Source organism: Tinamus guttatus, unplaced genomic scaffold (assembly GCF_059628265.1).
Source record: "Tinamus guttatus ecotype Peru unplaced genomic scaffold, ASM5962826v1 Tinamus_guttatus_pri_ptg000004l, whole genome shotgun sequence".
Classification (NCBI taxonomy): domain Eukaryota; kingdom Metazoa; phylum Chordata; class Aves; order Tinamiformes; family Tinamidae; genus Tinamus; species Tinamus guttatus.
In genome coordinates, this window is record NW_028288538.1 from 96,500 (window position 1) to 113,906 (window position 17,407).

General features: G+C 41.0%; 1 protein-coding gene across 2 annotated transcripts in view; it reads right to left on the minus strand.

The window, feature by feature from the left end:
- TP53BP1 (tumor protein p53 binding protein 1) overlaps positions 1-17,407 on the minus strand; it is a 31,680-nt gene that overhangs the window by 1,283 nt on the left and 12,990 nt on the right. For both annotated transcript variants that reach the window (XM_088529752.1, XM_010226063.2), the window contains 14 exons: positions 13,576-13,695; positions 12,704-12,943; positions 12,152-12,209; positions 10,902-10,994; positions 9,580-10,090; positions 8,156-8,308; positions 7,328-7,617; positions 6,833-7,009; positions 6,197-6,618; positions 5,873-6,064; positions 4,326-4,526; positions 3,583-3,795; positions 2,931-3,025; positions 645-844 (listed from right to left, as the gene is read on the minus strand). In XM_088529752.1, coding sequence (XP_088385878.1) covers positions 645-844; positions 2,931-3,025; positions 3,583-3,795; positions 4,326-4,526; positions 5,873-6,064; positions 6,197-6,618; positions 6,833-7,009; positions 7,328-7,617; positions 8,156-8,308; positions 9,580-10,090; positions 10,902-10,994; positions 12,152-12,209; positions 12,704-12,943; positions 13,576-13,695 — 2,965 coding nt within the window. The remainder of the gene's footprint in view (positions 1-644; positions 845-2,930; positions 3,026-3,582; positions 3,796-4,325; positions 4,527-5,872; positions 6,065-6,196; positions 6,619-6,832; positions 7,010-7,327; positions 7,618-8,155; positions 8,309-9,579; positions 10,091-10,901; positions 10,995-12,151; positions 12,210-12,703; positions 12,944-13,575; positions 13,696-17,407) is intronic.

Consider the following 17,407-nt stretch of genomic DNA (forward strand, 5'->3'; position numbering starts at 1 on the left):
CAGACCTAGACCCAAAATACCATCTGGAAGGGATGTGGGGGCCAAACATCCAAAGTTAGACTCATCTCCCTAGTCCTGAGCCACCTTTTCTGCATATATCCAAAATGCCTCAGTTTTGACAGGGCAAAACAGGTAGGCATCAGTGTTCTGCACAGTAGCCCACGGCCATCCACAAACTTCCCTTACTTACCAAACTTACCTTGTTTGATGGGTTCGATGTGACAGATATTCTCTCAGGGCAAACCTACTGGATTAGATTCTGCAGAAAATGCAGAAGCTGCTTTCAAAATATGTAAAGAAGTAGCATCTCCTTTGATCCACATCAGAGCAATTACTAGAGTCAGGCAAGGATGTGGAAAGTCTTGCCTGTACTAGGTCCTTCTTACGAGGAGATCGAAACCCTCCTCTGGTATTTCCCAGGAGAGACTGCCTTTTTGTAGAAGACAACCAATTCTACCTTTGCATTAGATGTCACTGTAAAACCAAGAAAGAGGTGCTGTTCCCATATGGAAAACCAAATGTGGGGAGTAGTACTAGGGACACCTTCAGTCCTTGTAAGCAGTCAAGAGCCTTCCAAGCTAACAGTTCTGTCCTTATTTAAATCATCAGCCTGTGTATTCAGATCATGATTATTTGGCACTTACCATTCCAGCAGCTTTTGTTCTTGGAGACTATAACCAGCTGGCAAAAGGTAATTACGATAGTTTTGAAGATGGTTAGCATGACAGCTGTCATGGACCCAGATATGAGACACACAAGGGATCCCTCTGGCAAGGCACAGTAAATACGTCCGAGTTTGACAATGCTGGTCCGCAATTAAGAGACACTGATATGCTGCGTTACACTACAGGGCAGATAAAAGACATGTAAATAGGAGAGACATAGTGCTTGCACTGAAAGAATCCTGCCAGTAAACCCTTTCAAGTAGAAACTTATCAAAACTAGGAGTTTTACAGCTGTACTACATGAAAAAAATGAATTAAACTAACAGATCATGAGGCCAGAAGCAACTAAAATGACTACCTACTCTAAGTCATGCAGTACACAAGCAAAAACACTCTGCCTAGTAATTTACGTATCATATAAATTTCCTCCAGGTGAGACAGAGGAGGAAATTCATCTTTTAGGTTCTGACTTACTACTAGAAAATCTTCTATATCCTCAGGCAAGTTGTTCTAAGGGCAACTTATCTTCTCCGTTAGAAAAAGAAAAATTTAGCCTTACTTTCCAATTTAGAGTAAAGCAAGCAAAATAAAACAAACAAAACCAAAACCCCACACTTAAATCTATCATTCTTGCAATTTATAGGATGTTGTTCTGGTTTTGCTTATGACTGAACCAAGCAGAAAATAGGCTCATCCCAGGGAGTCATCATTGCTTGTAAATTCCTCTCAGCATCACTGTATCATCTGTACATATGTGCCTACATGTTCAAATTTATATGCCTTGTATTGTAAATAAGTACACAGAATCAAACAATTTAGATCTGTCCATAACAATGAGAACATAGCTTAATACTTTCCTGTCCTATGTTACCTCCATGGGTCATTAATTACCTTGAATTAATTGTTATTTTCCTTACATTTTGACTAAGGAGGAGAAAAAAAAAAGGCAAACAAAAAAACAGAAACAAAACCACACCCACAACCTATACACACCATGCCCATGAATGCATGATTGTACCTTTGCAGATAGAGCTCTTCAACTACCATATTTGCAAACCAATAATTATAACTGCTTCTGGTGCCACTTTTACTTAAATTCGGTATTCACACAGGATTAGGTCAAATTATTCACATACACTTAAGGATAATCTGTTTCAGTTATTAGACAAACTGGATGGTTTGTCCCCACAAAGTCAGCAGCACACTTGAAAAAACTTCTTTATAGAAAACAGTATTATTGATTGGTGTGACTAAAATATTATCATTCAACTCTTCACCAGCTGCAATATGGCTCAGTCTTCCAGCAGTGTTATTTCGGGTCTTTCAGATTAATTGATCCATATTATTTTTCTTTCTTTCTTTCTCTTTTTTTTTTTTTTAATACTGGTAATCTGAATTTGTTGCAAATATATCTTCCTTGCTACCATTTTGCATGGTAATTAGCATTAGCTAGGTAGGCCCACCACAAGCTGCAAAAGCAGCTAAAATTAAATTTTGATAGGAAACAGCCAGCTCATGTATGTATATGTATGTAAGTGTATAGATACACATGCGTGCATGCATGCATATATCTCCACCACATCTTTCTGGATGAGCAGTTGACCATGAGCCAGCAAAGTGCCATTGCAGCAAAGGCAGCCAGCAGCATCCTGGATCACATTAAGAGCAGCACTGACAGCAGGTCAAAGGAGGTGGATCTTCCCCTCTGCTCAGCACTCATGAGACCACATCATGATTACTATGTACACCCAGCAGAAGAGAGACATGAACATAAAACAGCAGGTTCAGCAAAGGGCCCTGAGATGATTAAGAAACTGGAGCATCTGACATGCAAGGAAAGGCTGAGAGCACCACGATTTTTGAGCCTCGAAAACAGAAAGCTAAAGAGAAAGCTAAAGGGGATCTTATCAATATGTGTATAAACATCTGATGGGAGGACATGGTGAGTGTGGATCCATGCTCTTCTCAGTGGTATCCAGTAAAAGGACAAGAAGCAATGGGCATGGACTGAAATACAGGGAATTCCACTTAAACATAAGAAAAAAAACCTTTCTGAGAGTGGTCAAACATTGAAACAAGCTGCCCAGAGAGCCTATAGAGCCCTCATTCTTGTGCATATTCAAAAAACAACTGAACAAGGTCCTGAGCAACCTGCTCTAACTGATCCAGCTTTAAGAAGAGGTGTTGGACTAGATCTCCATAGGTCTCTTGTAGCCTTGACTAATCTGTGATTCTATGACTTTAAGTTGCTCTGCAAGCTCTTACTTGTGTTTCATTGAAGTCTTCCAGGATATAGCCAGCTCCTGCTCGCAGCTGCTGTGCTATGTAATGCTTGTTGTACGGAGTCATCTCTGAAAATTCTACAGCAGAAAGAGAAAGTTAAATCTATGGCTAAAATATGCTCATATCCATATTCTCCTGAGTCTACAGAGCCCTCACTGAACAGACGCTGAACAGGACAGACCCCTGTCTTTTACCCCAGGAACATCTAGAGGAAACCCTCAGGAGACACCAAAAAATAAGGCAGCAAGAAAGCGAGAAAAACACTGGCCAACCCAGCCAAGTGAACATGTTGTGGCTTTGATCACGCTGAATGAAACACCACCACAGCAAAGGCAAACTGGAACCACCTAGCCATGCTTTTACGTCCTCAGCACTATCTCGTATCTCTGATAGCCTTCTCATACTTGCTAATTTTCACTTTTCAACTGCCTGAACAGTCCTGTAATCATCACTGATGCTTGCTACATTTCAATCTAAGCATTAACTCCTTTCTTCAAAGTGCCTAATACCTCTTGAACTAAGCAGTAAAAAAGAAAAACCACACTCACACAAATGACTGATCAGATAGCATCCAGCCTTTTTCCTAAAGCCACATGGTTCCACTTGGAAATGCAATGGGGAAGACTGATCTCACCTTCTTCTTCCTCACTACTCCCTGCAGGACCATCTGATGGCTTCTGACGATTGACCAATTTGTCACTTGGTGTTGCCATGGTGAGAAGAAAGGCATAGCCCAAAAAGAGGGTCTTGTTGTGAGGCAGTGGGCCATGATGGTCCTCCAGTACTGGGGGGTTTACAGCATCTACACTTTCACAGGTGCTCACAAACTCTACTGCTCTCACAGCTCCTGTGGAGAGGAAAAAAAAAAAAAAAAGGCACTGTGAATCTCAAAAATAATGTTCAGCAGAAAGACCCCAGGAAGAATTTATATTATGTTCAATTTTTATTATTTTACTAGCATAGACAGAGAAAAATCAAGACAGCCATAAATTAGATTAGATAGGGATCTTTTACCTCTATGGTTGCAAAGGATCTTCAAATCACATGCTGAATAACTAACAGGACAGTGTTTGCCAGTCTGTCAGCGTTCTCAAACAAAGGGTCCCTCCCCAGCAGTACGTCTTAAAAGCTAAGTATTTCAGAACTGACTAACCAATATAAACAAGGACAGAAGCAAATCACAGCATTAAGATCAGAACAATGTCGCAAAGGACATTTCCAAAAGACAAAGAGAATCGGTCTCAAACCCTGCCAAGCAAAGAGGTACTTAATCTGCTTTTTGCTGATGGGAAGCAGAAGGATCAACTACAAAAATATCAACGAGATTAAAAAAAAAAGGCTGATGATCAGTTTAAGAGCAGAAAACAAGGTTCTCACCAGGCTTTCCTGCTGTTGACTTGCGCCCACGTTTAGCTGGTACTCTCTCATCTTCAGAAGCAACAAGTTTCCTCTTCCCAGATAGCATTCCCAGTGAGGTTCGTGGACTGTCCAGCCCTTTACGAGTAGGAGTTGTGCTACTGCTGGAAGTGCTGGGAGACCCAAGGTTACGCCGCTTCCGCTTCCCCTCCACGAGGTTATCTGTAACACAGTACGCAGTGACTGGTCACCAGCTGTCATCTAACACCATAATCATTCATCCTACATATCTGTCCTGAGACTGCTAAGCTTCAAAGTACCTAGCAGGGACATACTATCACCACCTGACAGAAAAGAGTAGAAAGTCTTGCGTGTACATCTTTCTCCTCAGGTCCTGCATCTTGCCAGTCTCTCTTCCTCACAGTACCACTGAGCAATCAGTACCACAGCAGTCACCCACCACCTGTAAGTGAGCACTGCAATCATCACTACATTAGAAGCACGCCACTTTCAGTCATCTCTCTGCAAGCACTTGTTCCCTTTTAAAGAAAATACTTGTGCTTCTTTCATACAGTGTCACTTAAACAGGCATACACAGCATGTGGCCATGGCATAATTTGCTTGACTTGTGCTGCCAGACATTTGATAGACACATAAGCCAACATCTGCACACCCAAGATAACTGTCAACATAATTATTTTCATTAGCAGTAAACACAAGACAGTTCAATTCTTTAATAAATAAGGACTAAACTAAATAGTGTTGACCCAGGGTAAGAGCTTGAATGTGGAAAAGAATGACTGTGCAACCATCATTCTAAAACTTGCTTCTCTGCTTCCATTCTTAGTGAGCCACCAGCCTGTACACCTGCCCATGGCTCCTCAAGCTCTGCAACTCTGAGTGGCTGAATGAGTAACGTATGAATTTGGGAGGGAGAACTGACAAAGCTGTACTAAACTGAAGTAGTAGGAGTCTAGGCGATATTCTAAAAAGCCAAAGTTGACTCTGCTGTGATCTCACACAAAGCAAGCAAGGAAAACTCAGCTACAAGAAATTTGGCTAACCTGCTGTATCAGCAGACTGATCTGTAAAAGTTACTTCATCACCCAAAGCAGTTGCTAAAAAACACTCATTTTCTGACTTTTTTTTCCTATTTGAGCAAATCCTTGACTGACACACACTAAGAAAAGCATCTCAAAGATCTCATTATAAAGTCTAGACCAAACAGCACATTAGATTTTGTTTTGCTCTCAATTTTGTATTTATGTTCACCTGAGCATTTCCCTTAAATTTTAAAAGGTTTTCTTTTACATGGAAGAGAGTCCAATCTTGCGCAGTAAATTAGGAAAAGTTGCAGTCTGAGGCAGTCCACAGAACTAGATGGGCCTTTTATCTGGTTCAGCGCAATTCTTAAGTAATTCCCACTCAACTCTGAAAGTATTACTGAATACCCAGAAGGATCTAGACACAGATATTCAGACAAGGAAACAGAAATATTTCAAAGCCACAAGATACAGAATGCAAGGTCTTCAAACTACACACAAGAGCTCAGCGCAGCCTCCTCTTACCAAGGCTGATGTCAGCTGCCTTGGTCAAAGGAGTGACAGGTTCATAAGGACCTAGGCCAAACTGCTCCCGGAGCTTATTTCCTTGTTCCAGAGACAGAATAACAGCCATCCGTTTGTACCACTTCCTCTGGCCTTCCTTTTCAATGCAATAATACAGCTCACCAGACTCTTTCCGGTGTCCTTTCACTACACCTGACAAAACAGCAAATGACAGTTGTTTACCAACTAGGCTTCCAGGTTTCTCATCCTCCTGGAAAAGCACCATCTCCCACTGGATCAGGCAACCTGGAGAAGCCAAGAATTGATTGTGAGTACTGCTCTTACCTGCACTGAAGTACTCATCCTCTGAGAGCGCAGTCACCTCAGTCTCCAGTGGGATAGGGTCACAGAGCAAAATATCTTTTCCTAGCACATCACATTCATACCCATCATCAAAGAGCAGTTTGTATTTTCCTGCCCCAACATCTTGGGTAATCATCCCAGAATAGAAGTAGCCATTTGAGGACCACTTTGCTACAACCCTGAGGCCCACAAAGCTGCTTCCAGAGGATGAGTCCACACAGTCAGAAGGACCAGCCACCACTTGTAATGGGATTTCTGGAGAATCACTTCGACGTAAAGCACATAAGCCTGCAGCATCGGATTTCTCCCCTCCATCTGGCAGGCGAACTGTACGAGTAAAGGATTTTTCCTCAGGTGATGCTGTAGTTGAGAGATTCTCCACACCAGGCAATCCAGTTAAATCTCTGTAGAAGAAAGAAAAGTAGCCCCAGAAAGATCAGGAAAAGCAGCTAATAGCCATAGAATAGTCAGGTGAGAGGCCTGCAGCTTCTACATGCTACCTCTGAAAAAATAGCTCTTTAAAATACTCCACTTCTTTTTCTTTGTTACATTAAGATACCAGTTCCCCATTCCCTTCCTTTACAATAAAGTTTAGATTAGTCTCCTTTCCTGGGATACCTTGTTCCAGTTGCTCGTGATGGTGGACGGCCTCGTTTTCCTCGCCCACGAGGTGTCACTGGTGCTCTTCCGCCCTGACGAGTGCCAAGCAGAGAGTCTTCATCTTCCTCACAAGGAAGTGCTCCGGTCTGTCTAACCCTGAGAGGAGATGCTGGCTGACCAACTCCTTTCCTAGGACTACAGCATGAATTAGTTCAGTTAACTGTTTGGAAAAAAAAAAAAAAAAGCTACATGTTCATTATACTGCCCAATTTTTCATTGTGATTTGACTGGATGGAAAAAAAAATGCCTCTTCACTGCTAAACTGTCAAGAGTAAGGAAACACTGTCTACTCTTTCAGAAAGGACAGATAGGAAAGCAAAGACTACTTCCTCATTTTTGTGTATCAAGCCAGAAAATTATTGGTTTAAGGTCTACCCCCTTCACGTTCCACCCAAGTCAGCTGTTCACTTTTACAAAGTATCTACTCTTCATTTCCCAAAGCTCTGCTGGTACCTTAGTTTTCCTAAGATGCCTCTACCAACAGGTAAAGCAAACTCTCCAGTTTCCATCCCACACGCTTTCCCTTTGATAGCCTCAGTTCCTCGCCCCGAGTTGCTGCTGCTTTGCGCGGCAGAGTGACCGCTGCTTGCTCCACTGGATGTGCGGTGGAGGCTTGAGGCCTTGGACGAGAAGGAGCTGACATCGCCAAGGTCTCCTGAGGTCAGTGATGAGCCCACTGCATTTCTAGAGGAGGAGGTGTCAGTCTCAGACTCCTGGCACTCCACTACAGGCTCCTCAGTCTCCTTGTAAGAAAAGAGAGGATGACAAATGGTCACCATACAAGAGCACAGAAAAGTTGAAACCACATTTGTGAAACAGAAGATAAACCACTCAGAGAGAGTCTATACGGATCAAAGATTGAGGGGGCTCTGTCAGTGCCACTGAGTTGCAGAATAGGCCAGGACAGGCTAGAGGACAAAGTTATCTTACATATTTAGATTTAAATGGTAGAAGTGATCCTTGCCAACCCAACAGAATTCTTATTCATTTTGAAATCCTTTTTCTGACAACCTCCCCAAGAATTTTAAAATAATTGGAAGAGGATAATAAAGTCTCCTTAAATAAGAAAAGATAACAGAATATCTTTCAAAGACAAAACAGGTAGGAAATACGCCAGCAACATATACACAGCTTACAACATGCGCTACGCACCCTACATGTTCACTGATGGAGAAAAGCAGGTTGGATTGTTCACTGCAGGTGCAACACATTCTCATCTGAATTTATTTTGTTTTTCTGCCCATGTATCAATTACATTTAGCCCTGGAAACAAGAACTTACCTCAACTACCTTTCGCTCCACTTCTGCGCCGTTTACGTAGTAGATGTCTGTGATGACACGCGTAACCACAGTGCGTACTTCTCGAATAGTTCGTACATGACGATGTTGAACCCGGCCTCTGGGTGGGTGAAGAAGGTTAAATTCCTCCTCTCTCTGTAATAGCAGAATAAATCAAAAACAAAAAAAAAATATCACAGCCAAAAGCAGATATCCTCTGGGTAAGGATACATTTGCAGCATGGGTTTTTTTTTTTTCATGCTTTATTAACAGGAAATAGCTACATTCAAACAGGATCTGCCTGGTAGTTCAGTTCTCATGGGACAGTTTCTTCTAGATTCTCATATAGAAGATGGTACCATTCCTAAGCCCCAAATACTTTTGGACAAAATGTGCAGAAATACCTATAGTGGGTGTCAAATGAAACAGCTAACCTAAGAGCTTTAAGTCAGTGACCACTAGAAACAAATGGTGCTGCTCAAGTGGCAAAGAATCTCTTAGCATCTGCATCTTGTTGCATGTTAGAAACAATAAGACGAAAGACCCTGAACAGAGGAGAACTGTTCAAAGATTATCAGACAACACATTTTGATGACTGCCTTGGGAGAAGGGGAAGGTGGAGGTTGGAAGAGGAAAAAATTAACTGGTGTAAGAGGAAACTGCACACTTGCTTAGCATGACTTCTGATACTGCTTTCATTCAGTGGACCCTGAAAACATAACTCATCATTGTAGTACTGTGTATTATTGGCCTTGCAACCTAAAACTTTCCAGAAAATGTACTATTCTTAATTCAAATTTAAAAACCACCATTTTGCAGCTCTGAAACAAAGATTCTTCTCAACTATGCGAACTTTCTGATATACTAATTTGAAGTTATTCACCTTGTTCTGCACTTATTTCAAGATGACAATTCACCAGGGACACTTGAAGTGGTTTCTCTGGAGGAGCTCTCCCCTAGTGTGTTTATCTATTCTCACTGGATGGAGTGGCAGAATAAGCTGTCAAAAGTTGGTTGGTGCAAAGTAAGAAGCATCAAACCTTTCATTCAAAATCTACTGCAACTTCCATGTCTATCCAACAGAAGGTATAGTTTTTTGTTGTTGTTGTTTTTTTAATAACTTTAACCATATCTGCACACCAAAAAAAAAAATCAGCTGTCATATTTCAAAAAAATCATCTACTGTGCCTCCAAAATGAAGAGATATTTATTTCCTAAACCTACTCTGTCACCTGAGTACTGCTACCTTAGCATTTGTTTAAAGCTCATCCAGGAAAGCTTGTGACACTTACATTTTAAAGTAGCACTGTTGCTCTGCATTTTTTTTCACTTATTGTCAGGGAAACTACCCTAAGTCATTAACTGACCACAGGAATATTTACCTCATCTAAAGCAGTAAAACTAAACACAAGCAGCCTTCATCCTACCTGGCTGTGCAGAGAGTCTGTGTCCTCTCCAGAGGCATTCACAAGTTTCTCCCCACTCTCCTCAGTTTGTATCTTTGCATCTTGTTGGTCAGGTCTTTGTCCAGACATACTAGTTCCCACTTCCACCTGTCCAAAAAGTTCTTTTGCTGTTTGTGTTGCTGTTGTAACAGTTGTCAGGGCAAAAAGAAAATCTGCTGCAGTTTGAATCCCTTTGTTATTGGTGTTTTCCCACCTCTCTCGGCCTTCGACCTGCTCTTCAGTTGTCACAGCCTTACTCGGTTTCTTTGGCACTCTTTCCCCTTCTTCTGCCTGAGTGCTTACAATACCAGCCTGCACAGATTCAACTTCGTCTGCACGAGAAGGCTGTTGATTGCAGTCCAGCTGCAACTGCTTTGGAATTTGGACCTGCTCACTATTGTCTTCTGCCTTGTGCTGCTGGTGTTGCCATTTACCAGGACTTTTACACAGTTCCTTATCTTCTTGTGTGCCAGGAATACTGAATAGATTACCCCTGCAAACCAGTTATATACAGATCAGCATTAGAGATCAAAAAAGCAAGACCATTATTCTGCACTCAAGTGAAAGCTTTTTAAGAAAAACTGTCAGTCATCACTTCCTTTGTAGAATTGCACAAAATTCACTCGGTGAGCTTTCAAAGCACAAAATAAACTTCTGACATCCCTCAACTGACTCACCTAGCTGCAAAGAGAAGGGTTGACACCTAGAAGAACTAGCAACTCTAAAGCCTTTGAAAAAAATAGTAATGCACCCTATGACCTACGCTCCACATATTAGGCACCAACTATGCAAAACACTTCTGGGAAGTCATGCCATCCTTGAAGCTGCTACAGTAGCTTGAAACAATCATAACCAGACCTGGGAAGAAAAGGCAGCAGCACGAACGTGAATGCCATCCCATGTTTTCACTCTAATTTCTCTGTCTAGTCACAGCATTATCGGGTATACGTGGGATCACACACTGAACCTTTGTCAGAAACACCCATTAGCTTCGTTCATGGACTTGGGAGACTTGGAGGAGTCTGAAGTAGAAGATTCCTACACCTAATACTTCAACTTGCAACCTTATCGCCATCAGCTTTTAAAAGCTTTTTAAAAGCTTCACACAGTGAAGACAGATTAACTAATTACCATTTGAGACTCATACAAGCATACAATACCGATACCACTTGTACCCTGTTACCCACAACCTTTTAGATTACCCAAAAGCAATGACCTAGTGGATTTTTTTTTGTTGACATAAGAAACGCACATGTGTATGTAAGCCCAACGAAGACTGGAAGGCAACGACTGAGAGTAGTTACCTAAACGGAGAAGTAGAGAGACCATGACATCTGGCCTCATCCTCTCGCCGAACTTCACAAACACGACTAAACACAGATGATGACTTCTGGGAGCTAGCAGATTAAGAAAACAAACAAACAAAAACCACACACACATCAGAAACAGAACAATTCCCTGTCAGAAAAATAAAATTCTCTCGCCACTTGGAAAAACAAAACCACCCAAACTCAACTAGTATTGAGTTTGCTGATTTATACGGCCACAGAATAAGGATCAAGATAGTCTCAGGATCAAGAACAATTGCATAAGCATTCCTATCATCTCTTTGGAAACCCTCACAACCAACAGAATCAATAATTCCACTAAATGTAGAGTAGAAAGTGTCAGCACTATCATAAACTTTAATGGCCTCTACCTTCCATAACCAGTAGGGGTAACCATTAGATCATTTAAAGCTTGTCAGAATCCTCCTAAGACAACAAAAATATTGGAAATGACAGCTATAAAAACAAGTCAAATTCAACTTGTACCTATAAAGGCTACATATTCTCAGTGAGACATGATTACCATCCAGCACACAATCCTGTGACAACCGATAACTGAGTTTATTTTAGAATCTTACCATTGTTTCAAACCATTATACTTCAGTCAGATGAGCACAGGTCCCTACCTTCTGTCTCGGGTCTTAGTACTTAGAACCATATTCCTCAAAACAAGCCATGTTAGGCACTGTGCAAATACAGCACACTGCAGCCAGCCTGGCCCCAAAACATACTCCTTAAGTGCAGCTAACAGGTAAACAAACACACACAGAAAGAACAAGGGGAACACTTAAATGCTGGTCAACATGTTAACTATGATCTCAGTATACTACTCACTTGGTTAGTTACATTTCTATGAGCCTCAGCAAAAAGAATATTCTCTTTCAAAACACCTCAAGAGCTGTGCAGAAAAATGCTTACTTGAAATTTGAAGTGGATAGTGCACATGGCATTTTGGACTAACACAAATTTCTACTTTGACTATAATCAAAAGGGACAAAATAAGATTTAAAAGTGAAGCACAGTCTACAGTGGAACAGCATGTGCGGCACCAAGTCTAGGTACACAAAACACACCGTAAGAGCTAGGGAGTTAATGCCATGGCTCCTCTTAAAATAGCTCCTCGCTTCAAGGTCTCATTTTATTTTATCCCTGCTGTTGCTAATGAGCAGACAATCTACAAAGACTTTTGTATTGAACCTTTCTGCATAGCAATGAGTCTCAGTTACCTGGGAGGAGCACCAGCCACAACAGAGGATCCATCTTTCCTTTCACTGTCTGTAGGCTCTGAGAGGGAAGAACAAGTCGGTGTCACATCTGAACAGCCTCCTTCCCATTTCCAGCCCCCCCATGCACTCACAGCAGCTAGAAAGGCTGACTGCCCTGAAGGAAAGATACCTGGCTTCCCCTGCTCCAGCTCCTCACTGTGGTCCACAGCTTGCACAGGTTTTAGAATATTACACTAAATGTCACTCTTCTGATTAAAACACAGTCAAAACTTCTCCAGATTATATTTTTAATATTGGTTTCCTCCTAAATATAACTCAGTTCCTGTCCAAGAATGCTGCCAGCCACTCCACATCATAATTTTAGTCTACTGGAGATACCTTTGCTCAGAACAGAGGCCTCTCCTCTCACTCCATCCTTGCTTAAAGCATTGCATAAAAAAGAAAGAAAGAAAGACTTCAGAAGCTTGAGACGAGACCTTCTCAGGGAATGCCGCTGAACAAGTTCAAGTTAGGGTAAACCTTTCTGTTCCCAGTCCCATTCCATTCTCTTACTTTCCAAGCTGAACGGCAGGGACTCCTCGCTGCCATCGTTCGCAGGGGTTATGAGGTTCATTCGCAGAGATAGCTTCGCATCAGTATCAGGAGCTGCACCAGAATCTCTTTCCTCGCATGCTTCCAAAGCATCTGTTGATACCATGGCACTTTCTACTGTGACACTGTTGTTGGTCCCCATTGTACCTTCTGCTGTTACATCACTAGTTGCTATAGTGCTGTCTGGACAACTATCATCCACTGAAAAGAGAACAGAAAAAAGAAAAAGTGAGAGCAGCTATTGTGGTCCACTACACCAAGGTTCAGGTCCCACTTGTGTTTTAAAGATGCTTTGCTGTATGCATTACTAGCAATGGTGCAGTAGCGGAAATTCCTGTCTGGCCCTTCTAGCACCTTGAAGCATGTAAGTTCCGCAACAAAGGTATTATCTTTAGCTTGTGACTAGCATACATTATTATTAATAAAGCTAAAATAAACACTTTCTTTTATTCAGCTAATCCATACTGATGTTTCACGAACCTAAAAGTCCTGCAAAAAGATGATGATACTGGGAATAACCATCTTTTAATTTAAAACTCTCTTTTCACTAATCAGAGGGGTCTTTTGTATCCTCTAAAGAAGGTATATCCGGGAGTACGAGTTTAAGGAAAATATATTCCAAACTATCCAATTACTCAGGAAGCAAACTCCTTCACTAGGGACCAACTAGGGTGAAAAAATAAAGAGGAAACCAAGTGGAGAATGACAAGGGGTCATCTTAGGACAGCAATGTTTTCTACTCATCTGGGTTTAGGTTCCCCTCCTGCCATCAAGAATCAAAACTTTCTGAACAGGCTTGCACAGTGGAATGGGGCCGTTCGGGTCAAACTCACCGATGGGTGTGCTGTGTCTTCTAGGCCCCATTTTAAGCTGGCCAATAAGAGGGGGTGTTACGCTCATCAAGGGCTGAATGACATCCCCCTCCTTTGGCAAAGTAAAATGAAACGGAGTTCCTAAAAGACATGGAGAGACAGGATTAGAATCTGATGGGAGGCCCCTTGTCCAAATATCAAGAGCACAGGGCTCACTATGACATAACACTGGTGTTGCACTGTATTTGAAGTAGAAGAACTACTGATCTCAGGATGGCTGCTCCAACTACTCTAGCTGATCTTCCTCGCATTTTTGTGATGTGCATCATATATTTATCTCAGGCACTCTCTCGGCAAGAGTTTGGGCTGTGGTCACCTTGATGCAGTTGTCCCCAGGTGCTAAAAAAGACTAAATATCCTGACGTGACTAAGACTTTTTATAGGATCTTTCAGGATTTACCAAAGAAAACAGATAAATTGGTGAAATGTTCCTTCCTCTCCCTTCACTGCCTACCATTTACTTGCAAACCCTCAGTGTGGTATATCAGTAATTTACAGATTGCATTCTTTCCAAATTGCAAAGATTTTTTTAATAAAACTAATAGAATATAAATTAACCCTTTCCTTCCCATTCTGCAGTCAAAAGAGTTTTTCATCATCTTTGTCACTAATCCCCCCCTTTCTCCCTTTTCTTAAACTATACTTGCCCCTGGGACTTCACCCAAGATATTACCTTAAAAACATAATTCACAGTTTACTTAACTCCTGAATTATAATAACCACATTTAAACAAAATCTAAGTAGGGACAGAAAATTGTTAGTTAAGTTTATAAGAGCACAAGATATATAAATTCAACAGCTAGTGCTACACATTCAGATACTACTTCTAACTACAGGCAGATGCAATGTATCATTCTTCCTTTGCACAAGACACTAAAACGTGATTTATGTAGCTACCTTGCATCAAAGGATGCCGCAAATACAGGACATGACAAAGATGTAACCCCTCCCACAGAAAACACTGACCAGTGAAAGAAAAATTTATTGTCCTTTTGAAAACTTACCCTCAGCATCATCTGTCCTACTGTCACAAGTTCTAAAAAAATGGTTCAGGAACTGCAACATATTTAATATCAGTCTACAGGCATAGCTGTATTTTTGCAGTGAGCAGATAATTCATACTCATGCTCTTTGGGTATACCCCATATCGAAAGGCCAATGACCATTTTTCACTAATAGCTAGTACATATCTGGCATAGTATGATTTATAGCAGATCTCTGTTTAAAAAAATAGTTTGTTTAAAAATCCACATTTTTAAATCTCCAGAGTTTTGATCAATTTGTATATCAAAACCCAATTCTAAGACTACAAATCCACATTTTTTCAGATTAATATCAAATTGTCAAAAGAACAAAACACTTCAGGAATGATCAGCTTATATCTGTACGGGAAGATAACTACTGAAAGCTCATTACTAAACCGTTACTATTAGAGAAAACAAACAAGTTTTCACATTCGTAAGACCTGAAAAACCTGTATGCCTGAAAACTTAACTGTTTTCTCACTTCATCAACTGCTCTAATAACAAAAAGGCTACTTTTCTCTACAAACTTTGCTTATATCCTTAAAACCATCATCCTACAGGATTTCCTTTTACCTTTCAGCCCAAAAGTTTTTTGGCCCACCCTGACTCCCATAAGTTTGCTAATGCTAAGGTACAAAAATTCCAATTGCTTGGACAACACTTTGGAAGCAAGAGTTGTGTTATATTACAGCACAGTACAGCAGCGGCTGCTAATAGCACAGCACAAAACTGTATCCTGCTATAAAAGGGGATAATCACAGCTTGCAAATCTTGTCAAGCTAACCGATGCACAGGTATCACGTCCCTCTCTTGTTTTGCACACAGCATTGATGCTTCTCAAATGCTACCACTGCATAAATGGCCAGCCTGCAGCGCTCAAGCAGCGCAAGTGCAGCTCCCTCTGCTCTCTCTCTTCTCCCTGCCCATTACCTCTTCAAGAGGTGTGCCACATGTGCTATGGCTATCCCAACACAACACATTTATCAAGAACAGAAATTCCCAAGTGAAGCAAGTATTGTAAAACTGCCTTCTCAAGTACGCAAAGTTTAGAACGCACTATGGCTTCACAAACTGTCAAAAGTACTGTGGTTTACACACGGATTTCTCTGGAGAAAATACAGGCCTTAAAGTGAGCTCTAAACAAAAAATGGTAGCTAGCAATCACAAAAGCAAAACAAAAAATAATTATCAGGAAAGCAGAACAGAATTAAATGTCAATATGCCACTGCCTAAATCTATGCTTCACCTCAATTTTGAATACAGTTCTCCTCAGAATACATGAGGAACATGAGAGTCTCAGGGCAGGACAAACCGAATGATTACAGCTATGAGACACACTTTGCAAAAGGAACAATTAAGAATGCCTGGACTCTTCAGCTTGGGGAAAAAAAGTGATTGAGAGGAGATATAAGAAAAACCTATTATAACATAAGGAACACCATGAAAAGCAGGTACAGCCAACTACTTGTTCACTGAATTCCAATGCAAGAACTAGGAGGCATCAAATGAAAGACCTCAAGGCACATTCAAATCACAAGGAGGCAAGTCTTTATAGAACATAATTAAACTGGTATTTTTTGCCCTAGGATGATGCAAATGCTAGAAGTTCATGCAGCCGCAATAAACCGGATAGATTTTTCAGTTTATTGTAAATGACTTTTTAACAAAATTAGGGAAAAGTCTATTACGTACTTGCCTATTCTTATGCTGTTCTGAAGCTTCTGCTTTTGACTATACTCAGTACATCAGTGTGCGCGGGGTCTTCAGTCTGTTCCAGCATGGCTACCCTTAAGAATTCAGAACTGCCATTTTAAGAATAGCATTAACAGGTAACCAAATCTGTGCTGGCAAAAGTAAATTCAGAAAATGTTCCCTCTGTTTGGAGAGAGAAAAAAAAAAAAAAAGATTCTTCACAGTTAATGCAAACTGTCAAAATGCCTTAAGTCCATTAATGGTAAAAGTAACAGCAAGTAATAAAGAAAGATTGGCCAACTTCTGCTATACCTGATATCTCACCAGAGGCAAAGCTATTCTACATGTAAGCACAGAAATAGAATTATTTCTGCTAAAAGAAATCTGCATATTGCTAAAAGCTAGTTTTCTGGTGGAAGCAAAGCACTTCATAGTTTTGCAAAATGGGCTAGATAAGATATACAGTTATTTCTGTCATGCAGAAGACACAAGACAAAGAGAGATTCTACTTAGATCAAGAACCTGAAATGCTCTAAGATCCTGAAGCTCACTAAAACTTTCAACAAAAAAAAAAAAAGGTACATCAGTACTGGTTAGCCCGGGCAGCACTAACATTATTTCCCAACTGCCAGTGGAAGGCGGGAGCTCACCAACCTCAGGCAGAATAGAACTGTTCCTTTCAAGACAAAGGACAGTAGCAGTCCACTTCCTTTATCATCCTCAAAAAGAGCTCAAGGACAGTTTTGCTACAGACCTCTGAAGGACAATTGTATTTTTTGAACCACAAATTCACTCCGACTCCATCAGAGACCCTGCATGCTGCCAAGACGTCTTTAAGAGTCCATCAAGAAAGTTCAGATGGTGGCTGGTTACCAGTGGCATTCCTCAGCTGTCAATACTGGGGCCTATACTACTTAATATCTTAACTGCATCTTCCAACTTGGTGTAGTCCATGAACTTGCTGAGGTTGCATTCTGTATTCTTTCAGATCATTAATAAATACGCTAGAGAGTAGAAATGCTACTCGGAAAGATTCCTATGAACTAAATAAATTGTCTGATGGAAACCCCATGAAG